This window comes from Apium graveolens, chromosome 2 (assembly GCF_009905375.1).
Source record: "Apium graveolens cultivar Ventura chromosome 2, ASM990537v1, whole genome shotgun sequence".
Lineage (NCBI taxonomy): Eukaryota > Viridiplantae > Streptophyta > Magnoliopsida > Apiales > Apiaceae > Apium > Apium graveolens.
In genome coordinates, this window is record NC_133648.1 from 134,352,700 (window position 1) to 134,371,787 (window position 19,088).

General features: G+C 34.4%; 1 protein-coding gene across 1 annotated transcript; it reads left to right on the forward strand.

The window, feature by feature from the left end:
* Positions 1-16,963: 16,963 nt before the first annotated feature.
* LOC141693509 (uncharacterized) lies at positions 16,964-18,781 on the forward strand. Its single transcript, XM_074498643.1, has one exon. It carries the CDS (start codon positions 16,964-16,966, stop codon positions 18,779-18,781), a length of 1,818 nt encoding a protein of 605 aa, XP_074354744.1.
* Positions 18,782-19,088: the final 307 nt, after the last annotated feature.

Here is a 19,088-nt window from a genome sequence, read left to right on the forward strand (position 1 = left end):
AAGAAGCTTTTCAAAAAATATGCTAAAAAGAGCCAAGAATCTAAAGTCAAGGCCATTCTCAAATTGTAGAGAATCTCGTTAGCTTCGTGTGGACTGCTTATTCATCAAATTCTGACGAGTGGAGCAAAAGTTACAATAAAAAGAAGAAAATTCAGAATTCCAACTACAGAAGCATGGCGCGCCCGCGCTGGGAAGCGGGGCGGCCATGTTGAAAGAACAGTAGCATGGCGCGCCCACGCTGGAATGCGGGGCGGCCGCGTTGGAACATCAGAAACCGCGCGCACCCGCACTGTGATGGCGCGCGGCCGCGTCAGGTCATTTTCGCAGAATCCTGATTCTAGTCTGATTTTGAGAGTCTGGAAGCCCCGAATGACCAGTAGCCTATATATATCAATAAAAATATATTTTTAACAATAAGGAGGCCTGAGAGAGCAATAAGAAGACCTAGAGAGCACGAGAAGGCTACAGAGAAGAAGACTCTTTTTTTTCTTTAGTATAGTTGATACTTGGATGCTCGTTTTCGATTTGTATTTGAACCCTAATACTCTTATATTATTTATTATCATGCTTTCATTGGAACCCCTGTTGATGATGAGTCCGATTATGGGCTAATCGTTATCGTGGGGTTCTAGCGGATTTAATTATGGATTTCTTTAGTTAATTTGTTTCGATACCTTAGTGTGTGGTGATTGTATGATAACCTAGTATTGGTTGTGCTTATTCGTCTTATGTGCGTAGCTAACATATAAGATAACGTGTTAATCTCTATTGAAGAGACATTGAATATAGAGGTTTAGAACTTGCCATGCTAGCATAGGTTCATGTATTTGTTATGCATGATTCGTAGGTAATTTTAACCATCTTACTTGCCCTATGTAATCAAGATAGATAACTTGTGCTTAAACCGTTATGTTGTCAAATTCTATAGACATATAGGGTCTCAATATAACTGGTGCCTATTTAGCTTTTATCTCTTTTGTGGATGTCTGGTAGAATGGTACTCATGTAATGAAAGTTGGCGTTTATCAGTTTTGTGTTATCTGATTAGTGTCATCACCATTACATTCTAAGGTTAAGAACAAAAAGGCTATTGAATGAAGTATTTGATGAAGTTAGGATCCCTTATTTGTCATATATAGTAATTCAACCTCAATTCTCTTAGTTTATGTTATTTAGTATAATCTCTTAGGTTAATCAAAACCCAATTTGTTATTTGTCTTAGCATTGAGCGATAACCATACATTGTTGCATAGGTGCATAAATTGAACTTAACCTAAACCAGTCTCTGCGGGAACGAATCTGATTTATATCTTATACTACTTGTGAACACGTATACTTGCGTGAATATTAGCATGTGTTTTCGCCCTAACAATGCATATGATGGTATTATTTAAGATGCAAACTTGGTTAGTTTTGTTCAAAAGAAAGTGATACTGAGGATTGATCTTGCTAAATTGGATTTAAAGTAAGTTTAAATGGTGAAATTATCCTTGCATGTTGTTGCATTTGATTGAGGCGGAATGGTGCATTGTTTTGGTGACTTGATTGATTCGAAGTTAATGATCAATAGGTGTATTGGAGTCATCATGTGAATTTAAGCTATAAAGAGGCTTGGATGTTAAATTAGAATCGAGCATGTAAAGATATATGAGTGCATGTTAAGATAATAAGAATTATTGAAAATATTGTTTAATTCGGTTCGAATTTTGTGAATTAAAAGGAGAGGATTATTGAATTGATTATGGTTTGAGTATTTAAAGACTCTTTTGATTTGATTAAATGAGTTTAATTCGAATTTTTAACTATTGTAAAGGAGGTTTTTGATTTAAGAGTATTCAGTTGATTTGATTCTAGAATCTGGTTAAATGAGTGCATGATGATGTAGTTCATACGTCACTACACCATATATGGCCTATTGTAACATTTATTTTTAGTGTTACAAGGTAAAGTGTTACCTTAAAAAAAATTAGCCTGCATATGCCTACACATATTTTTAGTGTAACCATTGGTATAATTTGGTGTAACCATACGTATAATGAGGCATCTATGGTTACACTAAATTTGGTGTTACCGTTGCTTTTAAAAAAAGTGTAACTAAAACCTGAAATATTGGGCACGGCTTTAATGAAAAAGAGGAGCGGGAGTTGAAATAATTAAAAACAGAAAGGGGGAAATTATTACACACAACTACACTCTCTAAAAATCCCTCTCACTCTCACATTCATTTCTCTCAAAATTAAACACTCAAATCTCACATTCATTTCTCTCACCCAACTACCCAGTCAATCTCACCTCTCACCACTCAATCTCTCACTCTCTCGAACTCACTAAACTCACCACTCACTCTCTCGAACTCAACCAGTCACTCACCCTCTCGAACACACTCACCCAGTCAGTCACTATCTCGAACTCTCAATCGGGGCTATAATTAGGTGTGGACTCTCAATCGGGGCTGCAATTAAGGTTTCAATCCGGGTTTGCAATCGGGTTTTCTCTCGGATCTTGAATCGGGTCTTCAATTAAGGTTTCAATCAAGTCCTGTATCTGAAATTAGGTATGCTCCTCTTTTTTTATATGCTTATGCGGTTTCTCTCTTTTTTTTGTTTGCATGTTCTGGTTTTCATGTAAAATTAGGGCTTATATGATTTTATATATGAATGCTTTTGATGTTGTTGATTTCGATGTTGTATATTTTGATGTGTATCTGATTTGATGAATGATACTCATGAATATATGAATGAGACTCATGAGTATTTTGGGATAAAACATTTTGTAAAGTTTTTGAGTTTTTTTAGTTTTCTGAGTTTTTAATTGTGTAAAATGTGATTGCCAACATGATTGTGAAAATGCTCTACCCGGCTCTTATAATTTCAGTTGTAATTTGAAGTTATAATTTGCTTGTTATATTTTTAATCATGGATGAAATTTTAGTTGTAATTTTGAGTTGGATGGATTTTTGTAATTTGTGAAGACAGAGTCAAGTCTGTGCCTAGTGATTTTTGTAATTTTGAGTTAGATGCATTGCGGCTTTAATGAGATTTAGGATTAAGAGGATAATCATTTCAATGTTACACATTTTTCTGAGCAACATTTTAGAAATTTAGTCATATTATACATTGGTTTGATTAATACACATAAGGTTGATTTGTTCTTTCATTGATTTGTTTAAAAAGAGGGGAGGCAGGAAGGATTAAAATAACATGCTCTGCTGAGGAGAATCCTTTATTAAATAAAGTTGCGGTTAGAAATGCATTATCTGGGATCGCTGCATCTTTTGTACTTCTCTCTCATACAACCTAGGTTTGTGTTTTTCTTGTAAGTTTTACATAATTTCTTTAAGCAAGTTCTTCTGTAGAATGTGTAGAACAATTGTTCTCAATTTTTTCAGAGGTGCAAAACAGTTGTTCTCAGTCTAAAATCTCTTCTTCATAGAGCACAAACCTGTAAATTAGGAGGATTATGCAAGGATAATAGCATTGACTTTAAATTGAATAATTGTTGAACCGTATTTGATTCTCCTTTGTAAGTTTTGGGGGTAGATCTTACTCATCACCAGAACGTATATGGACTTACAAATATGTCAGATACTCTGCCAAGTCTTCCACTTGACACAATGTCTGAAGATAAAATAGGGATGATGATGATGACGAAAGGTATGACAACAAAGAACTTTGATCCAGTAAGATATTCAGGGAGATGGTTCGAAGTTGCTTCACTGAAGCGTGGATCAGGAGAAGGGCAAGAAGATTGTCATTGCACACAGGTAAATGCATAATGAAACTATTTATTCACGCAATTATCAAGAACCGTAAGTGTGTGCTTTTTCATCGCAAAGACTCTTTTTGGCGATAATACGAAGCTTGGTTTATTTCACATAAGCTGTGACTTCAATTGCTACTGCATCAACAGATGCTAATATACTTTGTTGCGGATTGTGTAGAGTATAACCTAAAATATTGGTATTGAAGTAGACTAGATGTTTAGACCTCTTGAAGTATACTAAAACATTAATGGTTTTGAAATAATATAAGCTAAAAACGGAGATCATCCTACTAAATAATCTTTGAACTTGAATCTTATTTAATCACTGTTTTTGTTAATTTGTTAATTATTACACTAATGCTTCTTGTGTAACAATGCAGGCTGTTTGATAGAAACTGGTTAGGTGGCATCATTCCTGATTCAATTGCAGAAATTCAGATACTGGAAGTTCTGTGAGTTATCTTCGCCACACAAAACCACCTAATTTTATTAGAGATACACTTCCACTTTTCTCTAGATACAATCCTTAATTCCTGATCATGACACATAATTTCATCTGAAACAGTTGGCTTGATAGGAATGGGTTTGAAGGCAAGGTCCTAGCAAACCTCCACAATCTTGTGAATGTGGTTGAACTATGAGTAATTTTTTCAAGAAATTTAGAGGTAAATTTTCTTCGTAGTTCATATTCGAATCAAATGTGTTATCTCACTCTCTGACATGTTAATTTTGACTTAGGCCAGCATGGAAAGTGAAAGACGTGAAAAAATCTCACATTGCATCAGATGTAAGATGCTACATCATTCGAATAAAACTCCCTGTGATGTGAAATATCCTTTTAATATAATTAAATAGGATCTTTCACATCACCAGGGTCTATAAGTTTTATCCGAATGAAGTAGCATTTTACATCTAATGTATTATTAGATTTTTTCCCCTAATGCTCTTGGAAGATCAACCAAGGCATTTCGACAAAAGGAGGTGCTGCTCTGACAACCGTCATGGGCTCCAGAAAACTCTGCAAATTGATGGTGTCGACACTGCCAATGAGTTGGTTCACGGTGCCAAGGAACACCACCCATCTTACCTGATTGGATGAGTCTGAGTAGAAGTTGTCATGGTTACCCTTTAAATTTTATGAACTAGTACGTCGTTAAGTTGGAAATGGTACTTAAATTTGGCCAGGGTACTTAGCTATATATTATCGGTATTAGATGGTATCAAGTTATTTTGCTTGCCTTGGATTGTTGGTAGTAGTTTATTTGTGCCTTGGATATATTGTTGGCAGTAGTTATATTTTGGCTGCTTATGTATTGGATTGTCATTGTGGATTTTGGATTGAAATGATTGTTGGTTATGTAATGGGAAGTGGTATTTTTAAACACTTATTGTCTTTTTTTTAAATAAAGTGTTAGCATAGCCTTTTAATGTGTAGTCACTGTGATGTAAATGGTCACAATTTGATGTTAGTAATACTTTAAAAGTGTAGGTAAAGCCAACAAAAACTGTTAGTAAAGCGAAATAATGTATATTAAAAACATGTTACCATATATAAAAAGTGTTACCAATGAAAACAGAGTTTTTCAAAAAAGGCATTTTGGTAACAACAATTTGATATAACAAAAAAAATACTGGTGTGACTGTAAGTCTATGGTTACAGTACTCAAAATGTTACTATAAATGTGAACGTATACCATCTATGGGCACAGTTTTGTCAATGTAACATAAAAACTGAAAAGTGTAACCATAGACCCCTAAGGTAGTGACCACATTGGTTACGAACTGTTTTTTTATAAAAGTGTAACCATAGCCCTTTTTTTAACTTACAACCACACTTTTTGGCCTTCAACACCACTTTTTTTACTGTTACAATAGGCCACTTATGGCGTAGTGCGTTTGATTCGAAATGTTGATAAAAAGAAAAGGGTTGAGTTGCTTGTTATTGAGTCAGGCGAATTGAGGTTATTTACTAAAGTATGAAGTTTAAAGTATATAAGTACACTTTATTAAGTGCTATGTGTTATGGTTGCGTCGTAATGTATGTGATTCGATGACCAATTAATTTGAAGTACGACTATATGGTATATCGTGTTATGTGAATATGATCGAGTATATATACTCTTAGGGTTTTGCGATAAGGGTTAATTGTTAAGCGTTCTGGGAACGTCGAGTGAGAATCTAATTAGGGTTTAATTGTTGGATTGTAGATTCGGAGCATGAAGGCATTCGGGCTAGGAAAAGGAAAAGTGTACTAGGTGGCAGTAGTTCAACCTTTGTGAAACAGGAAAGCGAATTCAGGCAAGTAACTCTGCTTACTTCTGTAAATTGTTTATAGAGAGGATATTGTTCATACCATGATAGAGTATTGAACTTTTATAGCACTTGTGCACCTATTATTGATTCTTGAGATACCATGTTATTGTCCCTGTGAACCTGTTATTGATGTGATTAATGTTCAAACCTTTATAGTAACCCTTTTATTCTTATCCCGATCACCTGTTATTACCTTAAATTCGTGTAAACCCTATAAGAACCTTATGAACCCCTTGCATAGTGTTCCTTCATCCCTTGTTAATCTTATCCATGATGACCCATGGAACTGCTTTGATTCCCTATCTTGTAAATGTTGTGATCATTTGATCAAGATCTTTAGTATTGAGCTTTGATTACCTTTGATTCATTCACTTTCTTTGAATCCTTGAAATTTAACTTATGAATGAGTTTCGACTTGAAAGAGTCTGAATGATTTCATATTCCCGGTAATGATAAAATGAACTTAGTAAAACCTTTCTTTCCAACACAAGATTTTCCAAATAAATTCCTGATGGATTGGATTGAGACGTAAGAGACTAGTGGGACTAGTCCAGTCATATAAGAGGCTAGCGGGGCTAGTCCGATTTAAGGCTGAAATTATGTCATAGGTACCTTAAAGACTAGATGGAGGTCGGTACGGGCTGATCACTCGTATTATTAATATTATGAATTGAAAGTTAAAGTAGTCCAATTAAGGGTTCCATATCCTTTAATAAAGAGAAATTGAATTCCTTATTTAGTAATTGATTCTTTGAAAATGAAATGGCCTATAATATTCTGAAAAGAGTGGATTGTGATATTGACTAGCATACAGCTTGTGAACCCTGATTCCTATTCTGATGTTATTATCAATCATGAAATTGATTCCCAGTGTTGAATAGATTCTTGATTTCCACTTGAAAGATCCTTTGAGATCCTGTTAATGATTTGTGATGAATGTCGGCTTTCACCCTATCTTGAGCTTTGAATCCTGAAATCTCAAATTTTCCTTCATAACCCTTTCATAGCCCAAAGACAGAAATCTACCACCTAGAGATGTGAAAGTAGAATGCTTCAAAAAAGTAATTGTATATTATGGATATTGTATCGTAGAACTGTCATAAAGTTACTTGTTGAGTTTTATACTCATATATTTTGCTTTGTTCTAACCATGGCAGTTAAGCAAGAGGATGACCAGACTTAGGCGCACTGCTCATAAGAGCGTACCTGGTGGTCTCTATCGTGTTGTAGGTTTCCAGATGGCAGAGCAGGTAGTACATATCATGTGTGAGCAAGCGCTTAATCGGAAAACTATAAAGATACAATGGGTTATTTTTCGGTTCCAAGTCAGAATCGGTTATCTAAATTTGGTTTTATTTTATGTTGTAATTTATATATTATGGTTGGTAGTTATAATCTTGTCTCAAACTTTATCCTGTTTGATCCTGTTAGTAGTTAATTGGTGTTTATGCATATTTTATGATAATTTATTGTTTTGTGGGTCCTCATTTCCTAACCCCGAGATTGAGGGCGTCACATTTTGGGTAGTACTTGATCGTAAATAAATTTAACATTTACTATATTTTGTCATCTCATCATTATATTAGATCCTGTCCTAGTTGCATCAGGTGATCATTTTTGAATTGAATATTGTTTTTTCATGTGAATTTTTCAAGGACAGACCCCTGTTTCTCCTCGAATTCTTGGCATGAAGTATGAGTGTATGCTAGTTATAAATATTAAAAATGATCGGTATTTTATCTTAAGATGATATTAATTGTCTCTGATTTATTTATATTGATCATGCATAAATTTTGTTCATAAATTTCATAGTGAAAAGTACAATGTTGCTATTGACAAATGCAAGAGAAAATATTAGGGTTGAGTGCAACTTATTTCTATGCTAATCTATAGAATGATACATTTTATTATATTTGATGATTTTAAATGAATAAATTCATTATGTGAGACATTTGTGTTTAATAAAAGGTGTACATGTTTTGATTTGAAATAAGTTGATTAGACTTCTTCTCTATTTAGGTTTTTGCTGCTCATGAGCAACTCACTAAATATGTATTATACTGCGAGTAGTTGATAGATATACAGCTTGATGGGTACAAAACAATATTTCTGCATCGTTGCAGTCTACTGAGGCAAGTGAAAAAGTATTTCAGCTTAAAGATCTCTTGCCTAGTTACCAGTTTCGAGTAAAAGGTGAAAAATATGTATTATTGCCAATATGAAAGTCATTTGATTAAGAATTCTTTCTGCATAAAGCTTAGAGTTGTATCCAACTTCGTGGCTCCCTTTTGATATGTTGCTTATTGGATTCAACAACATTATATCAATGTAATGATGGTTGCATGTGATAGATTTCGTTCTTGAGCTGTTGAGCAGCTACACACCCATGCTCGTAGGCTCCAAGTATACTTAGTTTGTAAATCAGTTTCTTACTTTCTTTTTCATTTTATAGTTTAAAGTTTAAACACACACATCCATTGTGACTTTTCTTTGGACAAAACTTGAACTCCCAACTTACTTAGCGCGATTAAGATCAATATGAAAAAGATCATGCAATAGTAGTGAAAGAAGCAATTCAGGAGGATAGTCGAAATAGTTCTAATGCTGTTCTTGTTGATACTCCTGGTAGAATGCAGGTATGCAGTAGATATTATATAAATAGTTGGCAATGAGTTAAGCATATTATTAATTGCTTTCACCGTAGGATATGTCAAAAAACATACATCGTTTACCCTTAACACTGTATCTTGTATGGAGTTATTACAAATACTATCATTGTAAGTTAAATTTATAGTTTTCTTATTGATCATCATGATATCGATTATATTCAGGACAATGAACCGTTGGTGCGAGCTTTGTCAACACTACAAGAAATATTGAATCAGACAATGGTTTTACACCGTTGTCTAAAAGATGAATATTTCGTTGTCTATCCGGGGGCGGTGTGTTTGGTACTCATACAATGGTTACGCACCATTGTAACAAATACATCACACAACTGAATATAAAGCCTTTATCTCATTTTATTCACACAACGCATATGACCCTTTCTAATATTCTACAAACAACAGTTTTCTAGCCGTTGTAACAATGTAGAGGCACAATAGTTAAAAATAGTGTTATGTGAATTGACTCCTACAACGGTTTATGTATTTATTTCATCTAGTTACACAATGGTTTTTATTAAGAAAACAAATGTATGACATACTTTAGACAACAGTTTTTTGTTTTTGGGTATTGTGTTTTAGCAATGCTCATAACAGTTTTTGTAATGACCAAGATATTGTTAGAAGCTAATCTAACAATGGTATGTAGTGATCCCAGAGTGTTGTTAGGATTTGTACATACAATGGTGTTAATAATTTGATCTATTGTGCAAATCATTAAGGCACAATGTTTAAGTTCTACTATTCAGTTGTATAAGTTTGGTTCATACAAGTGTATGCCTTTTAAAACATCATTGTCGAATATCTTTAGCACAATGGTTTACTTTTGTGCCAAATATTGTCTGATATAGCTTAGGACAATGGTTTACTTATGTACCAACTGTTGTCTAGTATAACTTAGCACAATAGGTATTTTTATTTTACTAAACAATTGTCTATCAAACATAGCAATGGTTCTATACCTATTCTATTTATAAATAAAGCCTTTACAAATACAAATGGCAAAATCAAATACCAAACCATTCAAAAACCAAATGTACCATGCGATAAATACCATAACATCCGATAAAATTCATAATTTACCAACTACACCAAAGATCCACTTCAACCATAAGTACATATATCCACCAAACTTCAACAACCATAAAAAGTTCAGAAAAACTCCACTTAAACACCATACCAACAACGTCAATATAACTTAAACTAGTTCATCTTACCATCATAAATTATATATAAACTATTCGCGAGACTAACTTAACATGAATAAAACTTCATGAAGAATTTGGCGAAGTCCATCTTGATCACGTTTAAGTCATCCTCATTGTAAGCCAGATTGCCTCTACGAATCCACTGAAAATCAAATAAAGTTTTGACAGTTTTGTAAGCCACTGTGTTGATAGTGAAAATAAAGTACCAGCCGACATAAAGTTGTAATTTAAAATTAAAAACAAGAAAAAATCATACCTTAGTTGCAAATTGAAGCTCTTTGTCATAACAAATTTCTTTCATATATCCCATGACAAAAAGGCCACAGTCCCGGACCCCTGTCTGCAAAGGAACTCCCTGAAAAAAATAGAAAATAAAATTAATCACATATTTTACTTGCATATATGAGAAATTATAAAAAAATATTATTACCGCCATATTCTCCCAACAAATTTTCTTCCTGGCAACCTTATTCACCTTATTCAGCCTCTCTTTGTACATCTTTATCGAACTGTTAGAAAGTAGTACAAGTCAACAAAAAACATTTTGCGTAAATTACCTAAAGCAATTAAAAATATTGACTCACTTATCAACAACTTCTACCCATTCATCGCTTGCAATACAACGCTTAAGAGGATCCATGTGGTATACTACCTCCGTCGTTGGAACAACAACGGTTAGTGACCAGTGATTCCTATCAAAGCATGAGAAGATGTGTCATTCAGAAATTTAATTATGCAGTTAGATGTTACCTCAAAAATAACCAAAGGTAACTTGAAGAAATAATTAAATAAATTACTTATATCTCATTTAATTATATATTTAACAATTTACAAGTTAGCAAATTAATTTACAAGTTACCAAATTTAAAGTTCCATCCATACAAATATATTCTACAAATTTCTAAAATTCACTAAAAATATAAAAAAAATGAAAATTAAATTACAAGTACTTAAACATCTTAATGAGATCATAAAATATGAAGTGTACTTATAAAGTGAGAAATGCTTACACGTCATTGAAAGGAATAAGAAAGCATTGTCCTTCCTTAGCATTCATAAAACGGTTGGCAAGCGCACGTGACCTCTCCCATGCATTGCCACAACCAATGGCTCCAACCATACCCGGATCCACAAAAGCAATCATATTCGTCATTTTATTCTTTCTCAAAAACTCATACAAGAAGCTGTAAACAAATTAAACAATAGTTCGAATCTAATTTAATTTTATTTAGAGAACAATTAAAATAGGAATGCACTCATTTTTAATTCAAGATAATTAACAACAAATTGAAAAAGCTAATGTACGTGGAAACTTACTGAATGAATATGGTAATGATCGATCCGGATATTTCACCTCTACCACATAGGGAATGTATATCTTGCAGAAAGATCACCTGCTTCTTTGTGACAGCAAATGCTTGTTCATATAACTGAAAACTTACGGTTCTTCCATCGCTTAAAGCATCCTTTGCCCACATCCACAACCGTTTTAAAGATGATGGATAATTTACACCCATCTCTACATGAAGCTCATCCTCCACATCATCAGTTTCTATCACTACATGCTTCTTTGTTTTCTTGGAACCAACTTTCTTCGCACCACGCTTTTTGACATTCTGAAAATAAAAACATGCACGTCAACACAGTAAAAACATAACAAAATATATCAATTACACACACACTATCATCAATCTTTACCTTTGGAGTAGACAAAACTTGGGTACTACTTGTGTTCCCCACCACGAGACCCCTTGGCCATGCAACAAAAGAACCTATTGCTTGTTTCACAGTTACAATTTCATCTCCTACGGGAAATGGGATCTTAGCATCCTCTTGAATTGCATAAGAAATGGACACTCTTGCATTTTCCTTCGAAAGGCATATTCCGTGAAGAGTCGGCTCACATCCTTCAGCAAGAGGGATTTCATCAACCCGGCCATATGCTACGATGTTGCTTACTGATCCTATTGCCAGTTGACAAACACCGGATAAACCATCCAACTTCAACCCTTTAGGATGATTCTCAATTTCAACAAACTCATTATCAGCGTCAACCATAAAGGCCTCCTCACCTTTGAAAAAAACATTATGCTCATTCTCCTCTTCAATATTTTTATATCCAATATTGTCCTTAGAAAAACATTCTACATTCTCCTCATCACCATGATCCGAACCTTCATCCCCAGATTCCACGTTCAGCTTTTTCCTCACAATATCATTCCTATCATTCTCGTTTACGAACTGAGGCACGCCCTTTAAATCTGAGCAGCTTCCTTGTTGGGAATCAATGATTGGGCTACCCTTTTGACCAATACCTTTAGCCATTTTCAATTCTGCTCTGATCTTTTGAATTTCAGCAGTCCAAAATGCATCTCTCTGTTTTATAATTTTCGGAGTCTCCTCAGCCATAAAGTTTTTAACCCCCTCATGTATCCTCTCCTCAATAGTCCTTGATTTTTTCTGTCTCGGCAGATCAAAATAGATAGACTGTTTCACGTGGCTCCCTTGCCCACGTACTCTGCCTCCATGCTCAGGCTTACCGAGCGCCATGGTTAACACATCATTTCTACCTTCTTCTACCAATTCCCCTTCTTTAACCTTCTTCTTGAGCAACTCCTAAAAACACCACAGTATAGAAGAAGTTATAAATCAAATTGGAACTATGATGAATATTCTCGGTTGAAATATAAATGAATAACTTACTATTTTTTCAGCTTTTTCTTTAACATTCTCATTTTTAAAATTACCATCTTTGTCTTTCCTTGCAAGGACCCAGGCATCCGATCGATCTATCGGTTCTTCTGGATGTTTTTTCAACTGCATGTACGACATATTTTATTAATGATTCAAAGATACAAATTCATATTGACCACACAAAGTATATAAAAAGACTAAGTAGATTTAGGCTGTCATCACTAACCCATTCCATTTCTAGGTTGGCATAACCTTTCCAAGACATTAGATGATGATACTCATTCATCCGGCTTCTTTTCACCTGTTCTTCATGAATTTTCTGTAGAAAAAAGCACCAACAAGGTTAAAATATCACGCTAAATACCTATCCAATTATTGAAATTGATAAATAAATAAAAATAATAAAAAGTTTACCTTAAAATCATCTCCGAGACGATCAGCAACAAACATCTCCCAGTGCGACTTTTCTATGAACGTGTAGTCAGCTGGAGGAAAAGTGAGCTTTTCTGGTTGATTCCGGTGTGGAAGGATGTACTCTGTCGTGAGCCGGGATTTGAACTCTCTCCACTTTTGACAAGCGGATTCCCATACCAGTTTCCTTGCTGTCGGAGGTACAATAAAGGCCATCTACGTACATAAGAAACAAAAAAATTCAAATATGCAAGTTCACGAATGAACAAAATCTATAGAAAGAAAAGAAAAAAACCAATATCAAAGAGAAAGATAGGCATGTGTGTGTAGACAATTTACTATACCTGCACACAGTCCCAAATTTTATTCTTTATCTGCTCAGGAACTTGCTTCCAACTATCATGCCAAATGGGGACTTTGGTCCTTGCCAAAACTCCAATGTACGACTGCATCTCTCCAGCTTCATCACCATACGGCTCCCCATTTGCATTGAAGGTCACAGTAAGCTTTTGATTCATTATCTTCCGTCTCAGAATTCTGTGCATCGTGACACAACCACGTTTCAATAGTTTTAGTCCTTCCGGTATTTCTGGATTTTTCTTAGAATCCACTTGCTTTTTCTTAGAATCCACTTGTTTTTTCTTCTTTGACAACTTCTTCTTTAAATTTTCAGATATCGGATTCTTCTTGACAGATATAGGAGAAGAACAAGAGGGGTTAACTTTGTTTAATGATTGTGTTTTCCTTATAGCCTTCACAACTCTCAACGCTGTTCTGTTTGGAGAAGACTTTGCTTTTTTATGAGAAGCTTGTGTCTTCTTCTTTGGAGGAGCCATAATCTGTGTACCATAAACCATTATAAGGAAGGATTTGCCAAGCTAAGAAATTATATGGGTTTTATGAGAAACAAAATCTAACCACCAAAAAATCTCTAATAATGTGGGTTTTATGAGAAACAAAATCTAATAACTAACCAAGACATCATCAAAGTGAACCATTTAAATCAGTAGCAAGTAACAACAATTAAAAAAATACCAAAGAAACAAGTCATATGAGAGTTTTATAAAAATCCAACAAGAACTACATAACATACGAGGGTTTCACAAGAATCGAACCAAAATATAAAAGAATCACAGCAGAAGAGCATAAGAATCAAAACAAACAAGTAAAAACATTACAAATCAAGAACAAGCAAGAACTGAACATAACCAATAAAGAACAAACAAGAGCAAACAAGTACTGAACATAACAAGCTTAATCAAGTAACATGCAACAACAAGCAAGAACTGAACAGATTAAAACATGCAAGTACCTTTCTTAGATTTGCTTCGATTAGAAATTGAGAAAAGAAAATGGAAGAGAAATAGGAGGGGAATGAAGTGTTATCAGGTAAGAAAAGAGAAATCACAAAGGGGGGAACAAAAGGGGGGAATGAAAATGAAAAGAAGAGCATAAGAATCAAAACAAACAAGTAAAAACATTACAAATCAAGAACAAGCAAGAACTGAACATAACCAATGAAGAACAAGCAAGAGCAAACAAGAACTGAACAGAACAAGCTTAATCAAGTAACATGCAACAACAACCAAGAACTGAACAGATTAAAACATGCAAGTACCTTTCTTAGATTTGCTTCGATTAGAAATTGAGAAAAGAAAATGGAAGAGAAATAAAAGAGGGGAATGAAGTATTATCGGGTAAGAAAAGAGAAATCACAAAGGGGGGAACAAAAGGGGGGAATGAAAATGAAAAGAGGGGGAAGTGAAATAATTTTGGGGAATAAACCAACGGCTTGGATTGTTAGTGTTTTACCAATCCAACGGTGTATTTTAATTGATTGATGAGTGAATTATTCATAATTTTTAGAAATTAATTGAAAAGAAGGGAATATTAAATATTTTTTAAACAACGGTTACTATTAAATCTATCCTTAATCTACGATTGGGAAAATTTTGAAGTAACATTTTGATTTTTTTTCTAAATAATTTCGATATTAATTAATTCATAATTTTGAATTTTCTCAGTTGTGTATCTCGTGTCGTGTACCTTATTGTGTCGTCCTTATCATGTCGTGTACTCAAAATCCAAACACAAATACTAAATTATCGTGTTGAGTTAAAAATTGTCGGGTGTAGCTTATATAAACAGCTTTTTAGATATACTTAATTTATACATGACCTCGTTTACTTACTAATTCATTGCCTTTTTCTAATTTTTGGAAAATTACTTTCGGGCATGATACTCAAGAATCCTGGTATGTTATGAAATATTCTCCTAGTATGTTGGCAAAATTTAGGGAATATTTCATAACATACCAGGAATCTTGAGTATCATGCCCGAAGGTAATTTTCCAAAAATTAGAAAAAGGCAATGAATTAGTAAGTAAATGAGGTCATGTATAAATTAAGTGTATCTAAAAAGTTGTTTATATAAGCTACACCCGACAATTTTTAACACACCACGATAATTTAGTATTTGTGTTTGGATTTTGAATACACGACATGATAAGGACGACACAATAATTTACATGTTCTTACAATGGGAAATTGTAAAAACCGTTGTCTTATGTAAGAAAAAATTATTCCACCAAACCCTAAACCCTAAACCCTAAACCCTATAACCCTAGATCAAACAAAAATTAACAAAAATTAAAGGCGAAATATTCAAATTTGTCGACATTAAAATGACTCGTTTCACTTTTGTAACGGATATAGTGTCCATTTAAAAACTTAACAAATCCCGAATTTTTTATATAGAGTTATCGACTATATAGTTCGAAAGTAACCACTGAATGCACATATAGTATATGATTACAATGTAACAAATTAAAAGAAGACACTTGTAATTTATTTCATAAACAATTAGTGATATTTAAATATATATTTAATAATGTAAGTTTTAACATGTCAATTGTTCCTCTTGTTGCATGTCTTCGAAGCCTACAAAATCATTTATAGTCCTTGTGTTTGTTGAAAAAGTTGATATAATACGACAATGGTTTATTGAAAAAACACTTGTTTGTAGGTGTTACTACAATGATAAATTGTTGAAACCGTTGTCCAAGATTTTAAATAAACTATGCTACAAACCATTGTGTTTACATTTTTTTACAATGCAATATTGTTGAAACCATTGTCCTGAGTTTTAAATAAACCAAGAAACCAAATTCTTTTACTTTAAGAAAATTTCTATTTTTTTCAAAAAAAATATAAATGGGAACACTGGTGAAAGAGGGGGAAAAGTGTAAATAATTTTGACTAGCAATAAAGTAGTTTGACTAGCATTATTATACATGATCATTGTCTGTCTGAAGTATCTATGTTTTATTATGCCTCTTTTATTGTCTCCTTCATACACCATTTCTTAACTATATATTTGTCTCAGTTCTTTGATGTCTGAAGTAATCCAGGGGAACTTCACTTTGCTGAACTCAGGTAAGTTTCTGCTGAATTCATATCAATTTGGGGATTTGGTGTTTATATCGATTTGGAGAACTTGAAATTAGGGTTCATATCTATTTGGAGAATTTTAATAAGGGTCCATATCGAGTTTTATGGAATATATATGTTTGTGGAATTTGAGCAAAAGAATGGGTTTAAACTTGGTTGAGTAAAAATGGATAGATCTTGGTTGAAAGCAGATAGAAGAACACAAGAATTTAAACTTGGAGTGGATGAATTGTTAAATTTTGCATTTCTGAATGGGTTTAAAGAAAATAAAATTAGTTGTCCATGCTTAAGATGCGCTCATAGTAAATCTTGGAATGCTCAGACTGTTAAGGATCATCTTTATCAATATGGTATTGATCAAACCTATACGTGTTGGATATGGTATGGAGAATCAAATTATGTACAGAGTCATGTAGTTTCTGAATAGGAAACTTCAGAATCATCCGTTGATCCTACAAACATGAGAATGAGGCAGGATATTGTCGATGATGAGGATATTTCGTTAGTTTCTTCTGATTTTATGAATCATGTTCAAGGTGAAAATGAACCACTTTATCCTGGATGCGAGAGTTTTACAAAAATGAGAGCTTTAGTCAAGTTGTATAATTTAAAAGCAAAACATGGTATTTCTGATAAATGCTTTTCCGATGTCCTTCTTTTGCTTGCATCAATGCTTCCGGAAGGCAATAGTATGCCTTCATCTTTTGGTGAAACCAAGAAAACTTTATGTACTTTAGGCATGGATTATGAAAAAATACATGCGTGTCTGAATGATTGTCTCTTATACCGCGGTGAGAGGGACGAAGATGAGACGATTTGCCGAATATGTGGGGCATCTAGATGGAAGTTAAACAAGAAAGGAGAAGAATTGGAAGGGATCCCTGCTAAGGTTCTATGGTACTTTCCATTGATACCAAGATTGAGAAATTTGTTCAATACAGCTCAGATTGCAAAGGACATGACTTGGCATAAAACCGAGCGACAAAATGATGGTAAAATTAGACATCCGGCTGACTCAAAGACATGGAAGGATGTCGATCAAAGGTGGCCTGAGTTTGCTGCAGAGGCTAGGAACCTTCAGTTAGCTTTATCCTCCGATGGATTTAATCCTTTCCATGGACCAGGAAGTGATCACTCAACATGGCCTGTGTTACTTTCAATTTACAACCTCCCACCTTGGCTTTGTATGAAGAGAAAGTACATTATGCTAAGTCTATTGATATCCGGACCAAATCAGCCTGGAAATGATATTGATGTATACCTTCAACCACTTATAGAAGATTTGCAGAAATTGTGGCATGGGAAACAAGTTTATGATGCATTTAAGAAAGAGTCTTTCATACTAAGAGGAATTTTATTGTGGACAATTAGTGATTATCCAGCCTTAGGAAACTTGTCGGGTAACATCATTAAAGGATATAATGCTTGTGTAGTTTGTGTTGATAAAACAAAAGCTACCAGGTTGGCTACTTACAAAAAGACGGTGGTTATGAGACATCGTAGATGGCTGCCCAGAAATCATCCATATCGAAGGCAAAAATCAGCCTTTGATAACACCATGGAGAAGTTATCAGAACCTATTCCTTTAACTGGAGAGGAGGTGTTAGAAAGGGTACTACCACTAGCGGACCATGTTTATGGTAAGACACAAAACCAACCTCGGTGGAAAAAAGGGGAACCTCGACCAATTTGGAAAAAGATGTCTATATTTTTTCTGCTTGAGTACTGGAAGTTTTTGCCAGTTCGCCATACCCTCGATGTGATGCATATAGAAAAAAATATATGCGAGGCTTTAACCGGTACATTGCTAAATATTCCCGGGAAGACAAAAGATAGAGAATCTGTTCGTATTGATATGGCTGAAATGGGAATAAGAATGGAGCTGAGACCAAAAAATTCTGGAAAAAAAGAGAAGTTACCGATGGCATCTTGGAACTTATTGCATAAAGAAAAAAAGATTGTCTGCTCGTCCTTGATTGGCATGAAGTTACCTGATGGTTTTTGTTCGAACCTTAAGGGTATAGTATCAATGGACACTCTGCGACTTGTTGGAATGAAATCTCACGACTGTCATACAATGTTGCATCACTTGCTCCCCATCGCACTTCGGTCAGTACTTCAAAAACAGGTCAGGTGCACTATTATCAGGTTTTGCCTTTTTTTCAAGGCAATTTGTAGTAAAGTCATTGAGGTCGATAAATTAGAAAAAATACAATCTCAATTGGTGGAGACCTTATGCCAGCTAGAAAAGTACTTCCCCCTTCCTTGTTTGATGTAATGATCCATCTCTCAGTTCATCTTGTAAGAGAAGTTGAGCTTTGTGGTCCTATCTTCCTACGTTGGATGTATCCTTTCGAGAGATATATGAAGACGTTCAAGGGATATGTTCGAAACAGGGCTCATCTGGAAGGTTGCATCGCTGAGGCCTATATTGCAGAAGAGGCGGTTGAGTGTTTAGTTGATTTTGAAGAACCAACAGTTGGGTTACCGGGAAGGGATAAGAACAAGGAGAAATACAGACCCTTATCTGGTGCAACAATGATAAAGCCGAGCATCAAGGATTTGCACCAAGCACATCTGTGTCT